Below are 24,437 nucleotides of genomic sequence, written 5' to 3'. Positions count from 1 at the left end.
CTGAACTGCTAGCATTTCATTAGCATCTAACCACTGAAATGGTTTCAACCAATGTTTCCTGCTTATGTACCCCAACTTTTGCTCTCCTATAAAAATACCACTGGCTTGTTAAATATGAATTTGAGTTCAAAACTCATTAAGACCAAAACTGAACTAGTGTTAATTTACTAAGTATCCTCCTACAGTTGCCACATCTACTGTGCTCATTTATAAGGAATAAAACCAACCCTCTCTACTTCCAAGGAAAGTTTAAAAATTCATGGGATTCTCTGTCCTTACTACATCTCACCCTACACCAAGGTCAGGCCCAGTGCAATATGAGACAACCTCATTGAAAATACCATGTTACTGGAAAAGCCACTCTAAGCCTCCCATCTCCAAGTCCTTCCCACCCAGCTCACAGTGTTGGTGTCACTGAACAACACACTTGACATGCTATTGCACTGTAGTAACAGAGATGCTGTAATGACATCTTCCTTTTGCATAACATCTGAGCACACACATTTGTTGCCAAAGCTTTTTTCTCCTTACAGCTCATATTTCTGTGATGCTATGCCAGGTTTAAGGTTTCTTCCCTATGCTGCTTCAAAACCAGTAGCTGCATTAAGGGGAAAACCACAGGGCAACTCCAGTCACCTGTCCATGTAACAAATGAGACACACAAGCAAACAAAAAATACAAACAGCATTTTTTTCTTCAATAATCACAGAATCACAAAGTGGGACTGGGTTGGAAAGAACTTTGAAGATCTGCTTCCAACTTCCCTGTCATGGACAGGAACATTTTCCACTAAAGCACACTGCTCAAAGCCCCTTCCAATCTGGCTTTAGACAACTCCAGGATGGGGCATCCACAACTTCTCTGGGCAACCTGTTCTAGCGTCTCATCATCCTCACAGTGAATAATTTCTTCATAATATCCAAATCTAATCCTACTTTCAGTTTGAAGTAATTTTCCCTTGTTCTGTCACTACCTGCCCTTGTAAACAGCTCCTCACCGCTTTTCTTTTAGGTCTCCTTCAGGTACTGAAATAATGCAATAAGGTCAGCCTGGAGCCCTTCTCTTCTCCACACTTAACAACCCCAATTCTCAGCCTTTCCTTACAGGAGAGGTGCTCCAGTCCCCTGATCATCTAGTTGTTCCTCCTCTGGACTTGCTCCAACAGGTCCATGCCCTTCCTGTGCTAGGGAGCCCAGAACTGACACAGCAATCCAGGTGGGGTCTCATGAGAGCATTGCAGGAAATCATTGCATGCAATTTCCTCAAAAGTACTGCAACTTTTAGTAAGTTCAGCTTTAGAAAATGACCAATTTTTTCCTTAAAAGTAGCTCAGAATATTCCAGCAGTATGCAGACTAGGCCTGAATTTAAACAGTCACAGTAGTTGAGATACCATCTATGATAAATAAAAGTCTAAATGATCAACTTCCATACAGCCAAGTAAAGAGGAAATCTGCCCTCAAATGTTATATATCTCAGTGTATTTGGTTGTTCACTACACTTCTTTGTATCCCTTCCATCTGTGAATAAAATATTCAGTGTTTGACCAACATTCTCACAGTGAGGATGACCACAATAAGAGTAACATATTTCCAACAGAGAGTGTCACAAGCTAATTTACCTACACAAACCTCTCCCATTTCACCCTTCCAGTTTGGGGCTTTGTCCCTTACATGGCCATACAGGGTTGGAGACACAGCTATAGCTATCTGGAACAGTCAGCCTGACAAACAGTGAGAATTTTTGTTTGTTTGCTTTTGCTGTTTGTTTTTTTTTATGGGGTTGTGGGGGTGTTGTGGTTTTGGTTTCTTTTAGGGGTTTGTGGTTTGCTGATTTGATTGGGCATGGGTTTTTTGAGGGTTTCTGGTTTTTTTTCTTGCCCTAGTCACCTTCTGCAACATCGATTAACCAGAAGACAAGGAATTTCATGGCAGTATTTTACACATAAATCCTATATTTCCCTTTTGCAAGATGGCTAGGACCCCACAGCTACTCATAGCTGCATAATCAGTAAAAACAGGATTCAAGAATCATCATTTCATGTGTGAAGCACAGCACATCTATTTCATCCTGTCACATATTGACAATACCCAGTTGCTTACCTCAGGTCTAAGAGAAGGAAGGATAACAATTTCTTGCAAAGCTTGTTTAGCCAGTTCCTGCCCTGCGATATCATCAAATTTGACAGCTGGCCCACTAACAAAGAAATGGAATACTGATTAGTCTAACAATGAGATACTCTTTTTCAGCTGCAGCTGACTAATTTAATGCATTTGACTATTTATACAGAACCCTTTTGAGAAAATCCACAATTTATATTGTTAAGTATTTCAAAACATTCTTTTGCCAAAGTAACAATAATAAAAACCCAACCAAAAAATCCCCAAGAAAACCCAACAAAGTAGAAATACTAATTTCATTCCAATTGGACCAAGATTGTACTGAATGCAAAACTGATTTACTGGATTGAAAAGCCTTCTTTTCTTCATACTTACCTATCAACGACTTCATTTAGCATAAGATCAGCCAGACTGCTGTCCACATTTTTAAATATCTTAGTGTCTTTCTTTTTTCGAGGAGCAGTAGTAGGAGTAGAAGGCTTATTTGCTCTGCTATTTTTAGGAGCAGCCTGGACAGGGGGGAAGAAAAAAAACCCAAAACCCCCAGATTAATACTTTGAAAGCGTAGTGTTAAACAAAGTAAGATCTACATCTTATTTGCTCCAGTAAAACGCATGTTCACAAATACCCAATATTCTACTGCTGCATTTTGCTACGAATCATACTGTCATATTAATTAGCCATAAGTAGGCTATCTTAGAGTCCAGTGGTTAAGCATCTTTGGTTTGAGGTTTTTTTGTTTGATAATTCATTTATTTAACTACAGTATTTTCCCCCAGCATACTCTGGAAATAAGCATGACAAAGCATTTCAGGTTCTCAATACCTATAAGCAAGAATTCCTACTACTGTTGTACTTTGTAACAGGCCACTTTTAAGTCTTCATATTATAGCAGCAATAATGCTTTAGCAGAACACTTAGGTTCAGTCCATTCTGCTCTTTATTCCACTTTACTGGGTAACAAGGATGGAAGGGAAAAAGATAGGTCAAAAGAAATGCTGTAATTTTCTGTATCCTTACTGTAGGACTTCTGTGCTTCAGCTCCAGCCTAAGTATAATTTGCTTTTCAATGTGGTTGCAAAACAACCTGTGTGTGCATGCATGCTTTGGAAGAGAAGAACATGTAGGGGGAAAAACCTTGTAATTCTGGAATAAGAGGTTTTCCCCTCTAATCTTTTACATACTAGAAGTAACATTTATTTTTCTTCTAGGTAACTTTCATTCACTTCCCATGCAATTTTAAAAACAAGTAGTATTTATTACTGTGATTATACTTAAAATCCTTTTTCCCATGCACCCACCTGATGCCCTCCTGCAGCATACCTCAAGAGGCCTGGCTAAAAATTTGGAGTTTCAGTTTTTTCAAAAACTTTCTGCTGCTACAATACTGCAATTAAGGCATTAAATCCAAAGCTTCTTCAGGAATTTACACTTGATTTTTCAAGTGTATACTTGCATATTTATCCTCACTATACCTTGTGAGCTGAAGGTGTAGGATTAGGTGCTGGTCTAGACACAGATGATGATACCCCACTGTAGCTGGGCGTTCTGTGGTGACCTGAAAGGCCTGTGGATCCAGTTTTTGCAACAGTCTTTGAACGAGGAAGGGAATTACTCGTGTGGGTTAGGGGGTCCTTCTTTTTTGGAACTGCTCCACTTTCTATAAAGAAAACCAGTGTTGTAAGAACATTTGCAGCAGTCATACTTTACCATCAACTGCAAGTAGAAGATAGAATTGTTGAAACATGTAATATGGCATTATAGAAGAACAACACACATTTCTAAAGAGATTTAGTGTTTTTAAGGGGATATTGACTGCTGTTTTCACCTACAGATAAAATTCTAATTTTTAGTTCTCAAAATTAACCCTAGTTAGCCGTCTTAGAAAAGTCAGAGATAACTTAGTCCCGTTATCAAGGGAAGAACACCACCTACTCCTTATGATGCAAAGTCCTCTGCTGTTTTCTTTCCCAAGAACTCTTAAAAATAATCATCACACTATCCCCCAAATTTCAAGCCTTTAGATTCTGAGTATTGATTCTTTAAGTGATGTTAGCAGGCTAGTTAATTGGATGCCAGTTAACAATTATCTAGCACCTTCCACTCAGAAGCTTCACCAAGGCATTTTAATCTGGAAAAATTACAGTAGTAGTTATACTTGCAAGCGACTGTCAGGTGTTTTTTCTTTCAACTTGCTTCCACTTTAGCAATCTTGTGGTGTAAGTAAATTCTGAATGAACAAGTCTGAAGCAGCTTACTTTCCTACATTAAAAATTAAGTCTTAAACTACATTTAAACATCACCAGACATTCCACTCACACTACTTATTCACCTCCATGATGAAGCAGAAAAGTCTCAAATTAGGTGACAGATAAACGTGAAATATTGGCCACAGGCCATCAAACTAGAAAGAGTCATTCTGGTTCAGAGTAAACAAAATAGCACTTGATGTCTACATTCTCCATATGGGATACATGGTAAAATAAAGTTCCTTGGCACAGAAATGACAAGTGTAAAACATCAAATCAGAGATTAAGAGGTAAGAAGGTGATACAGCAAGCAGGCAGGTTGGTCAGGCTGGTTAATGATTAGAGCATAGCTTCAGATTAGGGTACTTTTTGTGGTGGGAATACACTACTGGAAGCTGTCTAGTACAGTACTGTTGTTTGCAATGGAAACTATAAACACTGTCTTATTTCATATCCTTTTAAAAGGATTAAGGAGTCTTTTGATTAGGTAAGAGAAATAGGGCATCAGAGGTAAGGAAGCTCAAAATAGATTTCAGCTATTTCAGTGTCTTCACTAGGACTGTAGAAATTTGCAACTCAATTTGACCTGCTAGTCTTAAGGAACAGGCCAAAGAACTCTGATTTTTAAGGAAATTAGTGACTCTAAGAAGAATTTTTAACTTAAAACATTGCAGTTCAATGAAAAATACTTGAAGTAATAAACCTCATAATTTTAAAGGTTGTGTTTAAAAAACTCAAAGAATACTTCAGTCAAACAGTATTATGGAAGGATCAACTAATTACTGCTATGTTCTCAGCCTCTTTAAACATACTACAGGACCTAATCTCTACACAGCCTGCAGATAGCCTTAACAATTCAGTGAAAAATTTCTAAAGCCCTTCTTTAGTCACAAATCTATCCCTTTTTAGAGTTACAGAAACTCTGCTGGGGTCACAATAAACAGTGCAGATGTATCAAGAAATATGCAAGAAACAAGGCAACTTGACTAATATAATTAAGTATATTTACCTGTAATATGTTTCTTCTTAAAAACAAATGAACAAACAATAAACAAGAAAAATCACCAAAACTGGCTACTGTGACTAAACCACACACAGCTCCAAAGCTGGATCCAATTATTTAGACATTCCTGCACAGGAATTTCCAAGTCAAAAATGAGGTATACTTACTAACTTCCAAGTTCAAAGAGCAGTATATGAATCTGCTAACATATCTAGCTACTCAGCACTTTGACTGGTCCAATTTAATCAAAAGGTGGCATTCAGTTTGGTTGGGTTTTTTTTTAGCCCACCTCAACTTCATTTGCACAGCTGGCTTGAAGTCAACATGGGAAGGCTTCAAAAACCAAAATTAGTTTTTCTCCAGGTCCTTCACCCTAACATGCTGCTCAATTACCCCACTCTCCCAGAACCACTCCCACACATTGAGAACAACACACAGATACTGCAATTTTGAAGGTCATAAAATTGCACAGGTAAGGAGTATTTCAGGAAGCTGGAAACAGATGGGAGGAAAGAAGGGAAAAGAGACAAGGTTTAAATTATTCAAATTATTATTTACTCTAACTGCACCTCCAGGACCCAAGACCTGTAGGTTTACATGTTTTGTTGTCAGTCCTCAAGGGTAGCACATAAAGAAGCACTGATGAACAGCTCCAGAACAGAGCTGTTTGCTGAATGTCAATTCCAGAGGGAAGCTTCATTTTCATTGAAATAACAAATAAAAATATTATCAAATCGTTCAGAATCACAGTTTCTATAAAGCTTATCTATTTCTAAAGCATGAGGTGTTTAAGGGAACATCACACATCAGACAGCTCCTACTGTTCCACTATGCAAGACACATATTTTGCTGAAAAAACCCCCCAAACACATTTCTTACCCATTTTTATTTGTTATCTACTGAAAGTCTGGAAATACACAGCAAGTGACTTTAATGGCTTCATACTATCTCCAGCAGCATTTTGGCAAATGTTTCACTGTTCTGCATAAAACAATAAGGAAGTACCTAAAATATGTTCTAATCATAAAGAGACACCAAGGAATTGTTTCAAGTGTATTTGAAACACTGAACAGTTCAACTGTCTGCTTCATACATACTTATAGAATGGTAATAGATGTTTAATCAGTTTGATTTTAATCTCTAATTCAGGACAGAATAATTTACTTCATAGCTCCAGGCCAACACCACTGGATTACACAGACATAATAGCTGTCTGGTCCTGAAAGCATCCCTGCAATTTTCATCTGCCATCCAAATACACACACAACACAAATTACAAACAAGCAAGTAGAAAAATTTTGTCTGAAGTTTTCTATTGGCTAAATTGTGATAAGATGCAGACACAGGTGCCCAATTTCAGACTCCCTTACAGAAAGAAATGTTATAAGTTATTACATAATATAGATACTTATTATGTTAAACTGGCTTTAAAGATAAAGTACAAATATGTTTGAAAAAATTTAAGAGAAGCTTGATTATATTAAATACCTGGAAATACAAAAAAAAAATCTTAAAATTATTCAACTGTAGCTCATTTATTTAATATAACAACATCCTTTATATTTCCAAAAAAGCAAACCCATTGGTTTTTTTTCTTCACTTAAAGCAAATTAAAGCACATGTCAATAAACAAGTTTCTACTAGTCTCTAATTTCTTAAGCATCCAAAATAAAAGTTTAAATTCAAATTAACAGCAGCAATTCCAGCACCGCAGAACAATTTCCAGCCTTCAGTTGTGACATCTTAAAAATCATCAGGGAATATTCCTCAGAAATTCCCTACATATGCCTATTGAGAAGTAAGATAAAGGGACTAAGACAAGCTATTGTACATGGTCTATGGACACTAAGTTGGAAGAAAAAAATCTACCAGTCTAAAAGTATCTGTAACTTTATGTATGTCATTTCATTTAAAAAAAACAACAAAACCAAAAAACTTGAAATTGCTGCTTTAAACTTTCAGCAATTGCAAGACTGATTGTTATTCAGGATCAGCATTCACAACAGCCCCCAAAATCGCAATTCTTCAAAAATTCAATTCAGATTTTTCAAATAGGTAGATGCAAGTAATAAAAGCTGTTTAACAGAAAGCTCCAGGAACTAAGAAGGACATGCTGCCTGTTTTCAGTGGTAGCACAGCTACACAAGCCAGGAGTTGCAGCTGCTTTCCTTTCTGAACTGACAGATCCAAATTAGTCAAAGATCTGCTTCTGTCAAATTATGCTGTTAAAAACAATATTATCACTACTTGTTCTTTCACTCAGGGAACTCCTTTGAAAACTTCAGTATTAAAAATAGAACTTCTGCACCATGACAAACACTGCCAGTATATGCCTACTATTAAAGACATGCCAGCAACTCCTTCCATGTGAAAAATGAGATAAAATACTAGCGAGCTGCACAGTATTCATGTTGAGGTAATAGAAATGTAATGCTCTGTCTGGCCATCCTTCATGCTGGCATTTACACATCAAATGGTATACACTGGAATTACTGTAACACTAAGTATTGTATGACAAGTAAATGAGTTCATAAAACTCAAACTCTGCCTTTGGCAAGACTGGCATAATCTCTTTCCCTAGCTTGTTTAAGAAAAAGAAAACAACAATCCACAATGAAAAGGAAAACAACCACATTTTAGGGGAGAAAATACAGGTAAATTGTTTAACATCTAATTTAAAACTGCTATGAGAAGAAGGATGATGAAAAATAAATTAATATTATTTCCAAGTACAGGTTGGGTTCAAGGCTACTTGTTATTACTCTTTATACAAGTTACTGCATAGCCCTCTGCAACTGAAGGGGAGGTGATACTACTGCCATGAGGTCTTGAAAAACCTCAGCATAAAACTGGAAGATGAACTTCCAAGAAAAATCTCTACCTATTCATGTAAGTTTGGGAACCACAAATGCTGAAGACAGGGATGGGCAATCATTTGTGTTAGAATCAAGTAAATTGGGCAGGAAGGCTGACACAAATAGTATCTTGAGAGAAGGAAGAATCTCAAATCAGTAACACTTTGGAAATAGAAAAAATGTGCAACATAGCTGTGAGAATAGTACCTTACTCAAAATTATGAAGCAAAAACATCTGTAAAGACTTTGGCCTTTAAAGGCAAATAAATTAAAGCAATGTAATTTTAGACCAAATTATAGGGAAAAAGGTACTTCGTTTATGTTAAAACTAAGAATGACCATGTATCATACTTCATAAAATCCTTAACTTTTAAAAAGCCCAACCTGATTAGGCAACAGGGCAGGTTAACACTTGCCACAGATAGAAAACTAAGCTTATGCCAGAGCCCTGTGGCTCAATACCTCAGAAGTACCTCTACCTTCTCAGATAGAGACAACAGCCCTCTTATCTGAACTGATTTTGCAAATCTTAGCCTGCAAACTGATTTTGTAGTTTTCTAAGAAACCCTGCCATCTACTTTGTGTTTTTAAATTATTAGAGCTGTCCATATGAAAATATTGTTTTACATGTATAAAGGAAAAACAACAGCAAGATGATTAACAGATTAAATCATAACCACCTATTTGCATTGCTTTTAAGAAAAAAAGTGTATTCCTTATAGAAATCACTCCCTCATCCCACACCCCAAAAAGACAGAAAAAGCAAACACAAGAGCACAGGCACCAACCATTTAAGAAATCCAGATGCCTGCTAATAACCAGACTGGTACTATATCAGGGATCCCACAGCTGCAAACATTCCATACTTTGGGTAACCCTTGGACAACTTTACACCTTGTTTATGGACACAAAAAGTTCATTTCTGCTATATTAGTAAGCTTGGTTCAGTCTTCTGGGAAAGGATTAAAACAATGTTCTTCAACAAAATGCAAGAGCTGCTGTCATTCTCCCCTCATTTCAATTGCATCTCACTTTCTTGATGTAAGAACCCCAAAATTTTTAAGTTGCTCAATGCATATTCACAATATGATAAAGGAAAAGCTAATTATTGTAGGCACAACATATAACCTATATATCCAACACTGACACTTTCTACAACAGGTTTAATGTAATTCCTTGAAGAATATTACATGAGAATTATTTTCCAAAATCTTGCCTTAGTAAATAGATTTGAATTCTAGGACAGTCATTTAAGAGAAAACCAAATACTACAAAATAAAACAGTGTTGTCAAAGCCATGGAAAGGATGGAATGTATTTTACACAAAGCCTTTAAAAACAGAAACATAAATAATTTTATTTTAAAGCTGGTGGGGCCAGAATACAGCATTGCATTATTTTGCCTTGTAACACACCAGGAACTGAGAGACATCCCCTCAAGAGGTGCTGGTAAAACCAAACCCACCTGACTGGAGATGTCCATTGCGGCATGCCAGGTTAGTACTGTCATTATAGACCTCCATTTGCGGCTTGGAAATTTGCAAAACTGCCTGCAGCTTCTCTACATAGTAGAACAGAGGGGAAGGGAGGAAAAAGGACAAAATAAACAAACAAAAACCAAAAATGAACCAAGAAAATTTATGTATGTTGAACACAGAAATGTCAAGTTTGGCTTTGTTATAGTTAAAGATAAAAGGAATATTTCTATCTATTCTACACATTCAGCAAATGTGTAAGAAAACACTGTTAGTATGAGCATGACTGAAAACAGCTTTAAAACTCATCCTCTGTGGCTGAGTTAATTACAATAATCTTTCCAGTCTAGTGATTGCAGTTACTTCTAAACACAATGTTCAGGATTAACTCAATTTAATTTAATAAATATTCATGTAGATAACACATTTCTGAATGTCCTTCTCAAGGTGTTACTTTTGACCAGGTGCAAGGAGTCCTCACTTCTCTGCATAATAAATGTTCCACTTAAGTAGTAACAGCTAGTCAACATTTTACAGAAACCTTCAAACTTCAAGCAGAACACCATATACACATTACAACGATGCCATTTGACACCTCTGTTTAGATATTTAATTGCCTTGAAATTAAGTCAATAAAATTGTCATGCAAATTGTGTTCTTTAGGAAGATTAACAGAAACATCTGAATACAGTATTTATAAAGCCAAAGATTAAGGAGAAAGTAATGAGAGAAGTAATGAGAAACAGCCAAACCACAAGTCAAAGAGGTGTAAGGCTGCAAACACCAAGGAAAAGTTAAGGACCTCTCATTCTCTGCAGTCCAGCTACCACTCCTGCTTTTCCCACTGCAGTTAAAAACCTCTAGGCCATACCTTTGGGTACCTCTCCCATCTTTATTCCACACACACCCCTCTTGTTTTAAAAACCAACCACGGTCTGCAAGGACGTAAGGCATACACTGTCAAGCTCTCTCATTCCCTCCTGCTTTTTCTCCCTTCTGCTCACCCCACAAGACATAACACTACCAAGAAACTGCAAGAGAAGAGATGCCAAGTAGAAAAGCAAAAGCAATGTTCTCTGGTACTATGAAAGCATAAATTGCAAAAGCAGACAAATTCTACTGAAAATGTACACAATTAAGGTCATAAATAACCTGGCTGGAGGAAGAAGTGCCATTCAGAGCCTGCAGATGGTAGAACCAACAAGCATGAACATCTCCTTCCTTAGGCTTCTTTACCTGTTATAGATCTCCCCCTAATCTTTGTGTTTTGTTCCTTTCTTCTTCCTGCTCTTCATCACTCACTGCTTAGCTTTCCTGAACAGTATCCTTACACTTCATAGTTAAAGTGATGCCTTAATAACATTTAGGTTCAACAAGATGTAGTTTGGAATGAAAACTTTTTAGTTACAGGCACTTATGAAAAGCTAAAACTCAAGATTAGAATGTGTACACAAAGTTTACTTCATTTTAAATTGAAGGCTTTGAAGAGACAGAGTAAAACAAAAAAATGTCAGTCACACAATAACAGCCTACAAACAACCACAAACCCTGCAACTTCCAAGAAGTTACCCTCATAAGCCTTCCTCTCCAGACAGGTAAGGAAAATCCCTTTGGCAGGACTGACTGCAGACAGTGCACTACTTTAGTGAACACAGCAGTAGCAAAGGAGGAGCAGAATGGTCTACTCCCTGCCCAGTGCATGCAAAGAACATCCAGAAAACTTAGGAAACAAAATTAGTATTCATAGACTTTGAAGATATTAGATAATCAGCTGAGTTTTGGAAAACATTTCTGAGCTTAACAAAAAAAAAAAAAAGAACAACTTCCTAGTGAGCAACCATAATAACATCAATTGGCTGGTGCAGGAGTTCAGGAAATGCTACTTGCTTCAATGCCACAATCTGACACCAGGGTTCTACTACAATTATCAATGCTTAGCTAGTTCCATATATTCAGGAACTCCAGCCAAAGAAAAAATGTAATCTAACTGTTGCCCAGCTTCAATTCAGAGTTCTCTCATCACATTACCTATCAACATTTCATTTTAGTATTGCACATGAAATTTCAAAAGGCAAATATAGATCACCTTTCTTTAGGGACAGTATAGCTGTAGATATCTGGGATATCAAAAATAAATTGAGCTTTTAAATATTATTCCAGGGAATTACAGGATACCATCATCTTCCATTTAAATATTTTCTCCCTATTTTTCCAGACACTGACAGAAAGTTCACTGATTCTCATTCATTATTTCCCTTTCATGACACAACACTGACATAAACCTACCAAACAAACAGCACTGCAGCCACTGCCTTATTTAGGCACTAGAGCTTGAGTTCAAAAAAACTAATTTCTACTAAAAAAATGCTACCCTGTAACATAAGCCTGAAGCAAAAAGCACCATTTCCCCCAAGAAGTTAAATATTCCAAAAGGTGTCCATTGAAGACTGTACCTACACAGGCAGAATAGAGGAATATCAATACCCTCCAAAGAGGATAATGATGACAGATATTTGAATTATGTGTCACATAACACTCTTCAACCAAAATACTGGAGCTACACTAAATACACAGGAAGGCACTTGTGACAGAAATCTGTGCCCCTACAGAAAGTCTCTCTGAAATGAGACAACACAGATTGGTAAAAAACATAAATAGCATTAGAATTGAATAGTGCTGCACTGGCCATTACAGCCATCTATCTTTAGGAACAACAAGCTGCCAAGCTCTGTGTGTCAACTGTAGAAAACTAATATCCTCCTGTCATTCTAAATATATAAAATTTAATGACTCTAACGTGGGTGATCAGTCATCCAGTGGAGACCAGGTGTGTGAAGACCATCAAAGCAAGATTTAACCACACAACTAACACACCCTAAACCATCTGAAAAACAGGGAGCCACCACCAAATCAAATGGAAGGAATTACAAGTCCCCTGACAGCTTGCACAACCCAGTATTGTCAATGGACTGTCAAAGCCATCAAGTCCCCTTGGGTTGACCTGAAACATACCAGCAGTCACTTTAGCTTTCAGACTGTGTTACAGGACAGCTTCAAACAGAGTAAGAGACATAATTTAGACCCAGGACGAAAACAAGGCTCAAAGTAGAAAACCCATCATCCACAGTGGGTAGCTCCACCCTCTTCCAACATTGGAAGGCATCAGGGGCGTGATGACAGAGTGGTAACACATGGGTGTGATCAGACATCACACTCTCACCAGCAGTGTCCAACACCCCCATCAGTGGGGTCATGCAAATTAAAGGTATGTGTGATGTAACACAAGTGATGTACCAACACCTCAAAAAAAGCAAACCCTAAAAACCAACAGCTCTGAGCACTTTCAAGGGACAGCTGTAATCAGCATGATTTAATTTTCGTTCTCTATGTACTATCAATGTAACCTGCTAGACTGGATGGCATTTGAGTTAGATAGTCTGCAATGTCATCTCCCTCTAGCAAGCAGGATGAAATATTTGGCACTATTGTCTGGTTTGCTTTATCCTTTCTGCTAATGTAATAAAGGACTTGCCTATTCTGACTTAAGGAAGGGAGAAATTCCACAAAGCAGACAACACTTATGAGTTCAATTAATAGAAAAAAATTACTTCATTAAACTGTAATAGCTTCAAGAGCCTCATGCTTAATTCAACTACAAAAGGATCTTTACATCACTCAAAAACTTCCAAATATCTGTTACTATAAGTAACAGGCTAAAAGTGTGTTTAGAATGGCACATGGAATTCAACTCTATATTACCTTAAATTTCTACAAAATCCATGAAAAATTACAGACAAAAATAATAAAAAATATGCTGTCAATACTTCAAAGATGGTTAGATGGCATAGAATATTACTCAAATAGAACCCTAATGATGAAACCTGTAGGGATTTAAAACCATTGAAATATCCCTCCAAACCACATCTTTTGTCTTCTTAAAGGGCACATGACTTCACTTGGTCCTTTCTATCCAAATTTTGCTTTTAGGTACATTGTATGAAGCACATCCTCAGTAAAAATTAACTAGAACCTAGGCAAACCAAATTGTTAGACTGATAATTTAAAAATAAAAATAAAACATGATTTTACATCAACTAACATAATAAACACTATTCTATCTGTTTACCTTACCATCTGCACTCTGAATTAAGCAAACAAATATCATGTGATCACACATTCTGGCAGTGAAGATGAATATACTTCAACTTCAGGGTTTTTTGTGAGTTTTACCCTTTGTTTCTGTCCAATCAGATCACAGCAAACAAGCAACTTAGCAACACTGCAAGCACTACTAAAGTTATACAAGCAAGGATGAAGCACTACCCACAAAATACAAACACTGTTGCTTCAAGCCATACCTTACCAAAGACTGTTGCATGTAATCCATGTTTCACTCCATTGCTCCCTAGTTCATATTACCTCTAGAAATCAGCCTTTAACCCTAGTAAGTGGAAAATATCTTTTCTCCATATACTAAAACTGCATGAAGATACTAAAGCATAGAAGACAGATGTCTCTTTCACCTCCTATCCCCTTAATTTTTTTTCAAAAAATATTAAAGACATTAGGAACTCAAGGGGGACAAAAGGGGCTCACTTCCTTGGGGTTGTCACAACTGCCCTGTCAATCACCAACTAGGACCACAGAACTATGAAGTGTAAGAGGAGAAAAAAGCCCAAGTTTTCCCATCTGTGCTATATGCTCCTAGAAGAATGAGTTAATAGGACTGAACACGGGAGAGCATAAGATTAAAACTGAGATATGCAAGTTAAAATCAAGTACATTTGTTAGTGTATGATGAGGAACCATTTAAAAAATATCCCTTATTTTACTTTTACTGACTGAACTGAAAGCATTTTCAAAGTTTTAAATTTATAAGATGCACTACACAGAGCAACGGGTCTGTTGTTTGATGGGAGGATTTTTACTCTGCTAAGAACTTATATACAACATTTTAATAAAGCTAAAGCTACACAACAGTATGTTTCTGAAAAATATGACTGTACCTTCTAATTTTAAAATAGAACACTACTAGAAAATAATCAAGAAAATTAGAATTTCACAACCTTATGGTCTACATGATATTAAAGAATTATTATTATCATAATAATTATTATTATTTACCAATAATAAGGAAAATTGTTAATATAAGTGACAGCAAAATCAACAGAACATGAAGTAGTTACACTTACAAGAAGCACACTTGGCACTCATGATCAGCAACATATCATAAATTTCACTACAGTACTAACAGAAAAATCCTGAACAACCTCCATTAGGAGTTAATCAAGACTTCCTCATTTTATGAGTCAAGTGTGCTATGATATAAAGATTTCTCAGTTACTTTTATACCTGAAAGTGAGTCATGAAATTCCATTTTCAAAATCCATCAACAGCACTTACTCCCAACTGAAAATTAAACTAAAGAGACCCTACAAACATAATGACTCCTTCACTTTAAAAATCAAAGTAATATTTTAGAAGAATACATTAAATGAAGTTTTGCAAATAATGACAAACTTTCCAAAGTCATGAATTGTAACTGGTACCTAAAAGCTGCAAGCGATCCTTGGCCATTGCCAAATTTGTCATCATTTTAGATTGGAGACGTCGAGCCCGTTCACACTGATCACCTTACAAAGAAAAATCCACGTTAAAACACAATCTGGTAAATTAAGTGCTAAAATACTAATATCCAGCCCTCCCTCCTCCTCCTTCTCCCACTCTTATCTATTCCCTCCACTATGGAACTTCATTACAAAACTAATAAAAAAAACTCTAAAGCTTCTGTTTACTCAAGAATTTAAAGTTAGTTGACACTCTGTGCTTCACAACAGTGCTTATAGAGTGACAGGAACCCAAACACTGCTTTGCATATTGTCTAACATTTCATGCTGACCTAAAAAGTCCCTTGTCTCTGCATGTCTCTGAACAGAAATCAAATAAAATATTTTTGAAAAGCTTGAAAAGTGACTGAGAGGCAAGTACAATTTGAAAGAATTCATTTTGGCAAAATTAACAGATTTAAATTCAGTTGACTGTGTCCCTTTACATTTCAAAACACATGGAATTAGACATTAACAGCACTTTCTAAGAAATATTGTCTGTTCAAGTCAAGGTTTTTTTTTTACACTGTGCAATTTATACAGGTTATACCAAAATGCCACTGGTATTGCCCCCTAAGTAAGATCACCACATAATTTTTAACACAGATGAAAGAATAAATAAAAGCCTGCAAAACCACTTAGAGGTTTATGTTTGGGGCAGGTGATTTGGGTTGTTATTATTACAATATTATTTTGAGGACAGAAATTTTCAGCCAGTCCTTCACTACACCTGTATTTCTATAGTACATACCTGCTTCTAAACTAAAGGTTAAAATGTTTCCAAATAGAGAGATGGCTTTCTTCCTTTGTTGGAAATGTTCAGTTATTTGGCCCTAAGTTATTCAGAAACACAATGTCAGGCCATTCCAAATTGGGGGTTTCTTTTTAGATTATACTGAAGGGAATAAAAAATTCTGCATAAGTGAGAACATGAACTGTCAACTTCAGCAAATCAAATCCAAACTCAGTATTTTGGCACTCCCATTATATAAGAAATCACATGTTTTACTTAACAGTGTTCATGAACTCCTTATGATTTCGTAGAGTCTGAAAATATTTGGAGCAAGATTTGCATGTCAAATAGACCAGAATATTAAGGTGGAACAGAGAAAAGGACCAGTGTTCACCTACAGCTAAAACAGGAATAAGAAAGATCCTTATGAAATAATTCATACAGCAGGTTGCTCCTAGCCCCTACCATATTTAGTAATATTGATTTCTCACTTTAAAGAAGCCATAAACCAAAATTAGTTCCACAAAACTCAAAACTGGCTTACCTTGACCAATTACTAAGACAGCTATTCCTTTTTCCAGTTCTTCAATTCCTTTCTTATACCATTCAACAGCTTGTTCCTTTTGTCCTGCTTAAAAAGGAAGTGAGCCCATTATTTTCTTGAACGAATTAAAGCTTAAGAATGGTTCTAAATAATGCTACATAAAACAAGTAAGAGAGAGGAAGAGATATTTGAGCAAAATCCAGTGATTTAAAGGAAGTCTTAAAGGGACACTGTCAACTTTATAGCTATTTAAATATCAAATAAGCTTTTCTATTAAAAACAGGTGGTACACCAGCCTCAAATCACTTTTGCCTGTTTCAAGAATAATTCTTCATCTGCCTTAAAGAAATAAATCCACCCTTTCCCCCCCCCGCCCCCCAAAAAAGACATGAAAGCTCACCTACACATATTCACTCCCAACATAAAAAGTGAAATTAGCAGTTTTTACTTCTGGAACATCAACTAGTTGTTGATGTTCCAGAAGTGCCTCTTAACCTTCCAGCGACAGCCTAATAATAACACTAATAATACCCAAAATAACACTAGAAGCACAGAAACTCAAGAAGAAAAGCAACAAGTCTAAAACACTACATGAGACAGATGAGAGACACTTCTCCTCTGGTTACCTTTTGTCAGTGCAGCTCATTTGTCATGAGGGCATTTCTTTGTTTATGTTATTATGAAAGTGCTGTATTACAGATGTGTGCCAGCTTTCACATGAAGCAGAACACAACAGAGTGAGAGCTCACCTCTGCACCACCCATGTCCTGAGTGGATATTGCAGCAAACACAGCCCTGACCATGCCTGTGCCTGCCCTAAGCCATGTGACACCATGCCTGCAAGTCAACCACTGAACACCCATTAATATCTACTTCATATTGCTATCTTTCCATAAATACTCTGCATTAAAAATTAATATGCCTGCATACTGAAAAATAATTTTGCAACATAATTATATCACACTAAGCATGCATTTCCACAGAGGAATATAACAAATTAGGTATTAGGACATAAAACCTGATCAGCATTAACAAGCTACTAGTGGTAGGAAAAACTAAAAATGCCTACAATGAAACTTCAGATATGATTACCTTATTTTAAGATAATAATGTTTCACAAAACTATTCCTAAGTGCCAGTTACCAGTGGTTGTGTGCTTCTACACTCAAATGTTTTGAATCTTTTGAAAACTTCAGTACCAAACCTATTTTCTAGCAAATTTCAGTGTTACTAAAATTATTTCAAAGCATTTTTAGAATACTCTTCAGATTACAAAAAAATCCCTTAATAATAACATTTGGCAAGTTCCCCTGTGCAGGTAATTTCATGCCTTGTTCCTCTTACCAACACAAACCACAGACCACCTGCCTATAGTCATGAACACCACACACTTTGGGAGTTAAATCATTACTGCCCTTTCTCACCAGCCTCATATGTCCTGACTGTTGAGGACAAAGCTAGATAAATTAAATCACCCAAGGTGAGTGACTTCAATCCTCTCTTTACACTTTTTCTTTAAGCTTCTTCTCTCTACCACCCACACAAACAGTTTCAACTGCAGTGTAAATCATAAATCTAATACTGATTATAGCTAAATAAAAATCTGATTTGAGATGATTCCAGCCACCTGTGCTAAGAAAGCCTGAACAGCTTTGTTATTCTTATGGGCAGCTGCAAACATGCCAAGGTCATCATTAAAATTTCACTTCCAGCTTTTAACTGGAGAAAGTTTCCAAAGCACAATACCACACCAAACTGTTTGCAAAGGTTGTGCTCCAACTCCACACAGAATGGTTGACTAGTTCTCAGTGATTATGACATTAAAAATAAAATAAATGTCATGGTCCTTGGAAGTTGCTGACTTGCTCTATTGGCTCTGGCAGAATGGAGCTCATTTTCCTCAAACAGCCCCAATGGCACTGTGTTTTGGATTTGTGACTAAAACAGTTGATAACACAGAAATGTTTTGGGTACTGCTGAACAGCAAAACCTCAAGGTTTTCTTTTTCCCATCTAGATCCCCAGTGAGTAGGCTGAGGGAGCACAGGAAGTTGGGAGAGGACACTGGCAGGATGACTGACCCAAACCGGCCTATGGAATATTCTGCATCATACAATATAATGCTCATCAATAAAAACCTGGCTGGATGAATAACTGAATGGGGGCTGTCTTCCAAGGTAATCATTGCTTGGAAAAATTTCTCATCTATTTTTTTCCCTCACTTTTGCTCTTCCTATGCTCTCCCCTGTCCCACTGAGAAGAGTAAACAAGCAGCTGTGTGGATGCTGAACTGCTTGCAGAGGTCAACACACCACATGTGCCTTCTCAGGAAGAGATATTAAGCTTAATTGTGAAAATACCAAAACAAGAATAACTGCCCCACTAATTCAGAAACATAAAAAATTACCAGAAGTGCTATCAAAATTACTGAAGCATGCAGAGCTCCCACAACAGCAAAAAAATGCCACACAACTAACAGGCTATTAGACAATTCAGAAATTCCAACCATTTCACATACTATGTCTAACATACAGTTTTCTCTTTGAAGATATAAAAAGCTTGTTTACAGATAAAAAAAAATTCTAAGTATTCTGGAAAAATCAGATAAGCAAATAACAAATCTATGTATTAAAGGGAGTTCTTTCTTAGGGGAATGTATATTGCAGTTGCAGGGCTGTAACAGTTGTGTAACTGCTCACATTAGCAGCAAAGATCATCTTACTAAATGTATGGCCTGTGCAGCTAATTAATGTATCATCACCCTAAAGAAACCTACAGAGCAAGTCCATTATTAATATTTATATTTAAGGGCTTACCCTCCAAACCACCAACAGTTAGAGGTCACAGCAGTGGAACAGGTCCCTGATAATGTAAGATTTTGCCACTCACAGAGCAATCACCAACAACACTGAAGCTTTCAGCTACCTCACCTTCTTTCGTGCTTTGTTCCTGAGACCCTCAGCGCTCCCTCGCTGTACATCTGTGCTGAACTAACCCTGCTGCACATGGTGCAGGTTTTTTTTTCTCTCCCAGAACACACCACTGCCACTCCCAAACTGTCAAGGCAAAGGAGGACACATCCCATGCTTTTATGGTGCTGTCAGCATGCAGCCTCTGTTGAAGGCCTGCTCCTGTATGCTTAATCTCCTCCTCTTGGATAGCAGTTTCATTAGAGCACAACTGAAAGTTTAGAATAAAGCATTCTGACTTTTCCTGAGAATTTTAAACACCAGCACAGCATGCCCCCAAAGCCTACCTTTTGCATGCTGACACAATCATGCTGCTGCATTTAGAATAAATGATTAAATTTAATTCAGTATCAAGTATTTTGTAAAAAATCCTCACTCCTCTGTTTGATTTCATTGAACCTTAAATGCTCTCCTTAAGGTCTTCTCATCACACAGTGGTAGGTTTTTAGGCTTTTAAGAGTATGCATGTCAAACAGTTTAAGAAAAACACATTTTAAGAAACTGCCTAAATACTTAAAATAAGTATTTATTTCTTTAAAAGTCACACCACTCCAAATGGGCATTCTGAGGGCCAAGTAACCTGCAGCCTCGCTTGAGCGCTCACATCATTTGCCAGGCAGTGCACTGTAGGACACATCCTTATTATTGTCCTTGCTGCTTTTGTGGTCCAGCTGGCTTGGCGAAGGCTAGTTACAGTCACACACCGGCCCACAATTTTTAACCACCTCACCCAGAAAAAATTGAGTTTTTGGGGAGAAATACAAGCACTTGTCTCGCGAGGGGAACGAGCCCGGGCCGCAGCTTTGAGATCCGACCCGCACCTGCGGGCTGCGGCAGGGACGGACCGGGCCGGGGACCAAAGCACCGCCACCGCCTGCGGGCACAGCCCGGCTCACCCACGGGCACAGCGTCCGCAGCCCCCCGCACACAGCCCGGCTCACCCCCCGCATTTCTCCCACGAGCGGGTTTTGTTTGCTCTCAGCCGAAAGCGGTTCCACGGCCCAGGGCCTTGCCGGCCTCCCCCACACCCCGGGGCAGCCGCGGGCGCTCCCTCCCTACCTGTCTCGTCCTCGTCGATGCGCAGAGCCATGGAGATGCACTCGAAGGCCCGCTTGTGGCACGCCCGCACCGTCTCGGGCGCCCCGCCGGGCTCGGGCGCCTCGCCGGCCCCGGCCCTGCTGCCCTTGGCGGCCATGAGGGCGCCGCGGGAGAGGCGCTCGCAGAGCCAGGCGAAGAGCAGCCCGAGCTGGAAGGCGACGAAGCGGAGCAGGGCGAAGGCGGCGAAGAGCGGGTACGAGAAGTAGTACAGGTTCCGCTTGTGCGGGGACGCCGCCGCCGCCGCCCCCGCCGGCGGCACGGGGGGCGCCGGCCCGGGCGGCGAGGAGGGAGAGGCGCCGGCGGTCGGAGGCGCGGAACTGGAGCCGGCTGAGCCCTTCTTCTTCCCTCGGCCGCCCGGAGAATTCATTCACCGCCGTCGCCATAACCCGCTGCCAGGGACTGACAACAACCGGCCATGGCGATGGCGGCGGCGGCGACGCCCCTTTCGGCCGGCCCAGGCGGAGGGACGGGGGGCGGGATGCGGGCGGCCCCGGCGGGGCGGGGAGAGGCGGCACCGCCGCTGCCACCATGGGAGGCGAGGGTACGGCACCTACAGCGCCCGGCCTGCCGTTCCCACGGCCCGAGTGGAGGGCTCTCAGGGGCGCTCAGCGCTGGGCCTGGAAAGCACAGAATGACAGAATCAGTGTGGTCGGAAAAGGCCTGTGAGATCAGCGAGTCTAGCCTTTGACCGATGTGAAACTGGACCGTAGCACTAAATACGGCGTCCGGACCGGTCTTGAACGTGATCAGGGACGGTGACTGTACCACCTCCTCGGGCAGTCCATTCCCTAGTTAAACAACCCTCTCTGTGAAGAAATTCCTCCTAGTGTCCAGCCTGGACCGCCGCTGGCACAGCCTAGGGAAATGTCCCCTTGTCCTTTCGCTGGTCGCCGGGAGAAGAGGCCGCCCCCCAGCTGGCCCAGCCTCCTTTCGGGGATGTGCAGGAGCGCAGACCGACAGCGGCAGCTCCAGCCCCGGCCGAGGCCGCCCAGTGCCGGCCCATGGCCTCACCGAGCGGACGGGCGATGAATAATTTACCAGGATTAGTTATTCTGGCCGGGATTGTGAGCCGCCCTTAGGCACAATGCAGCGCGGGCTCCTGGCGCCGCTCCCGCCTGCAGCCACTGCTGGCAGAGCCCGGGGAATTCCCTCGCTCGGAGAGGCGTGGAGCAGCCAGTCCCCGACGGTGTCCCTGCCCCCGGGAGGGTGCTGCGGTGCTTTGTCTGCTCCGCAGCTCTGTAATGGCAATGACAGGCTGGCTCCTCACATGCAGGGAGCTAATGGAATTCACTATACATTATAGATACAGCGCTCTGGAAGAAAAAAAAAAAATTAATCTTAACTCTACTCCACTCTCCTTACCCAAAGTGAACATGGAGTTGTCGAAGCTCTTGACAATTATTCGCCCAGCCATAATATTTATTTGTGTTTCACCAAAGAGATAGATCCTCCAGCTCCCTACTCCTTTGGTTATTGCAAACCTTAAAAACGCTTTGGTACCTTTGGTCTAGCAATCTAGGGGAGGGCGGCATCCATACACCAGCACTTCTGTGCCTGCCGCAATGAGCGAGCGCCTCCCTCTCTGCTCCAACCTTCCCACCTTTGTGGGTGCGTTGTCTGATCTTTTTCATCTTTGTTTTGCTTGGTCACACACACTCTGTTCTACAAATAAAATACTGAGTAATACTTATTACAGCGGCCTGAGTGGGTCGCTGCTGGTGAGAGAGAGACGGTGAATCTTGTATCTTGATCAGAAGGCTTATTTATTAATATATGATATATAATACATTATAGTTATACTAAAAAGAATATAGAGAGAGGTTTGCAGAGCTGCTAGCTAAGCTAAGAATAGATAGAAAAGAATCCACAACAAAGTTGTGTCCAGGGACTCAGTCCCCTGGCTTGCACTGATGATTGGCCCTTAATTATAAACATAGAAAATGAGCCAATCAAGGTGAATCCTATTGCATTCCACAGCAGCTGATAATAATTGTTTACCTTCTCTTCGGGGGCCTCTGGCTCCCGAAGACACAGAAATATGAAAGAAAAGGATTTCTGTGGAGAAATGTCTGCGACAAATACTAGATTATGATAGATCAGCTCTGTGCTGCACCCCTGAACTGCGCACTGTCGCCCTGATTTGTAAATAATTTATTGTTTTGCTTTCTTTTATGGAGAAGGAGAAAATTGATAGACTTGGTTTGTCCAGTGTCATTGGTGAAGTGGCACTTTCACCCTCCAATCCACTGTCACTTTTGGAAATCTATAAATGTTGAAGTCAGAAAATAAACTTCCCTTTTTTCACCTTGAGAACAATAGTGTGAGCGTGTCGTGTTGTTTCATGTCCTACAGTGACAGCACACCGGAGCTGAGACAGTCCCCAAACTGCAGACAGGTAATTCAGTGCCCAAGCAAGTTTCCCCCAGCTTATAGCAAGAAAGGGCAGTTGGTGGGGCATGTTAATTAAAAGGATGCACCAAACTAAAATCACTACTGTCTGCAGTATTTTATTCATTCTTCCAAGATTACTATAAAACTACTGGTTTTTTTTTTCTTGTTTGTTTATGCCTCATTAAGTTACTTCCAGTTGCCCCTGGTGATGTGTATTTATTTTCTTAAACGACAGAGTGGAGTGGTTTTCTTTTAGTGACAGAACAGTACACAGTTTTCTTACTGTATGAAATACAGAATGTTATCACATATAAAATAACATACAAACATATAGCAACTATTCATGACCTAGACCATTATTAGACAGACAGTGAACCTATTAGTACTGAAAAAATGCAGTGATGTACATCAAGTCCTTTTTTACTGTGTTTTGTAAGAATGATTATGTACTTTTATTATGAAAATATTATCAAGTGTGAAAAACGCCAATCACTTTTTTTTTAGAATTTTAAAAGTTCAATAGTAATAAAATGGTTATAAAAATAGTAATATAATTAGAGTAATAATAATTTGGACAGTTTGGATTAGGACAATATGAGACAATAAAAACAAAGAGTTATGGACGTCCGGGTACCTTTTTCTGCACAACATAAGCCTGAAAAGGGGCACAGGTTAACAGAGGATTAACCCTTAAAAGCAATAGCTTGTTGCATATTTATACATCTCATACATGATGCATAAATTCCATTCAAATACAGGATTCGGTCAGGTCAGTGTCAACTTCTTCCTCTTAATCCTGACAGCATCTTCAGGACTGAGCGAGGCAGGAAGAAGTTCATTTCTTCTGCTAATGGAGCAATAAATTCTTTTTCTCTGAAAGATTCAGGTGTCCTGTGGCTCCTATCTCGGTGCGAGTCCTCTCTTTAAAAAAAGTATATTACATAGCATAATTTCTATTTTAACATTATGTTATAACCTAAAACTATATTTAACACATTACTTAAGAAAATTATACAGCATAACTTTCTAGAATAACACATATAATATTAATTTTAATATTTGTGAAAAGCCAATCATAAAATACACATTTTTCACATCAAGTATGTTCCAGCCCACTCATGAATTTTCTTTTAGTATATATAACTGTCCTTTAAAAGATCTCTTATTTACTGATATAAAGTTTTAACAGATTTTATAATACCAAAGAACTTCCAGAAGCCTCAAGCAGTGTTAACACTAAGTTATTTCACTAACAAAAACCCACTTTCAGCTTCAGCAATGTTATTTTCCGTGAACACCACAGTGACCTCCTCAGACAGCAAGCCGCACTGACTTACGAGCATATTTCTGCAGGCAAACCGCCGGGCTGACTTGGAAGCGAGCACATCCCGCGAGTT

At 39.1% G+C, this 24,437-nt stretch overlaps 1 protein-coding gene across 4 annotated transcripts in view; it reads right to left on the bottom strand.

The window, feature by feature from the left end:
• The window catches only part of SPAST (spastin), a 34,289-nt gene extending 13,211 nt beyond the window's left edge, over positions 1-21,078 (bottom strand). The window contains exons 1-7 of one of the 4 annotated variants that reach the window (XM_058801032.1): positions 20,611-21,078; positions 16,584-16,670; positions 15,250-15,333; positions 9,691-9,786; positions 3,595-3,779; positions 2,495-2,628; positions 2,102-2,195 (exon numbers count right to left, since the gene is read on the bottom strand). In XM_058801032.1, coding sequence (XP_058657015.1) covers positions 2,102-2,195; positions 2,495-2,628; positions 3,595-3,779; positions 9,691-9,786; positions 15,250-15,333; positions 16,584-16,670; positions 20,611-21,016 — 1,086 coding nt within the window. In that variant the 5' untranslated portion in view covers positions 21,017-21,078. The remainder of the gene's footprint in view (positions 1-2,101; positions 2,196-2,494; positions 2,629-3,594; positions 3,780-9,690; positions 9,787-15,249; positions 15,334-16,583; positions 16,671-20,610) is intronic. The other 3 variants (XM_058801033.1, XM_058801034.1, XM_058801035.1) reach the window with 3 other exon arrangements.
• Between the last annotated feature and the right edge of the window lie 3,359 nt (positions 21,079-24,437).

The sequence above is a fragment of the Ammospiza caudacuta genome, chromosome 3 (genome assembly GCF_027887145.1).
Source record: "Ammospiza caudacuta isolate bAmmCau1 chromosome 3, bAmmCau1.pri, whole genome shotgun sequence".
Classification (NCBI taxonomy): domain Eukaryota; kingdom Metazoa; phylum Chordata; class Aves; order Passeriformes; family Passerellidae; genus Ammospiza; species Ammospiza caudacuta.
This window is presented reverse-complemented; position numbering and strand designations above follow the sequence as displayed.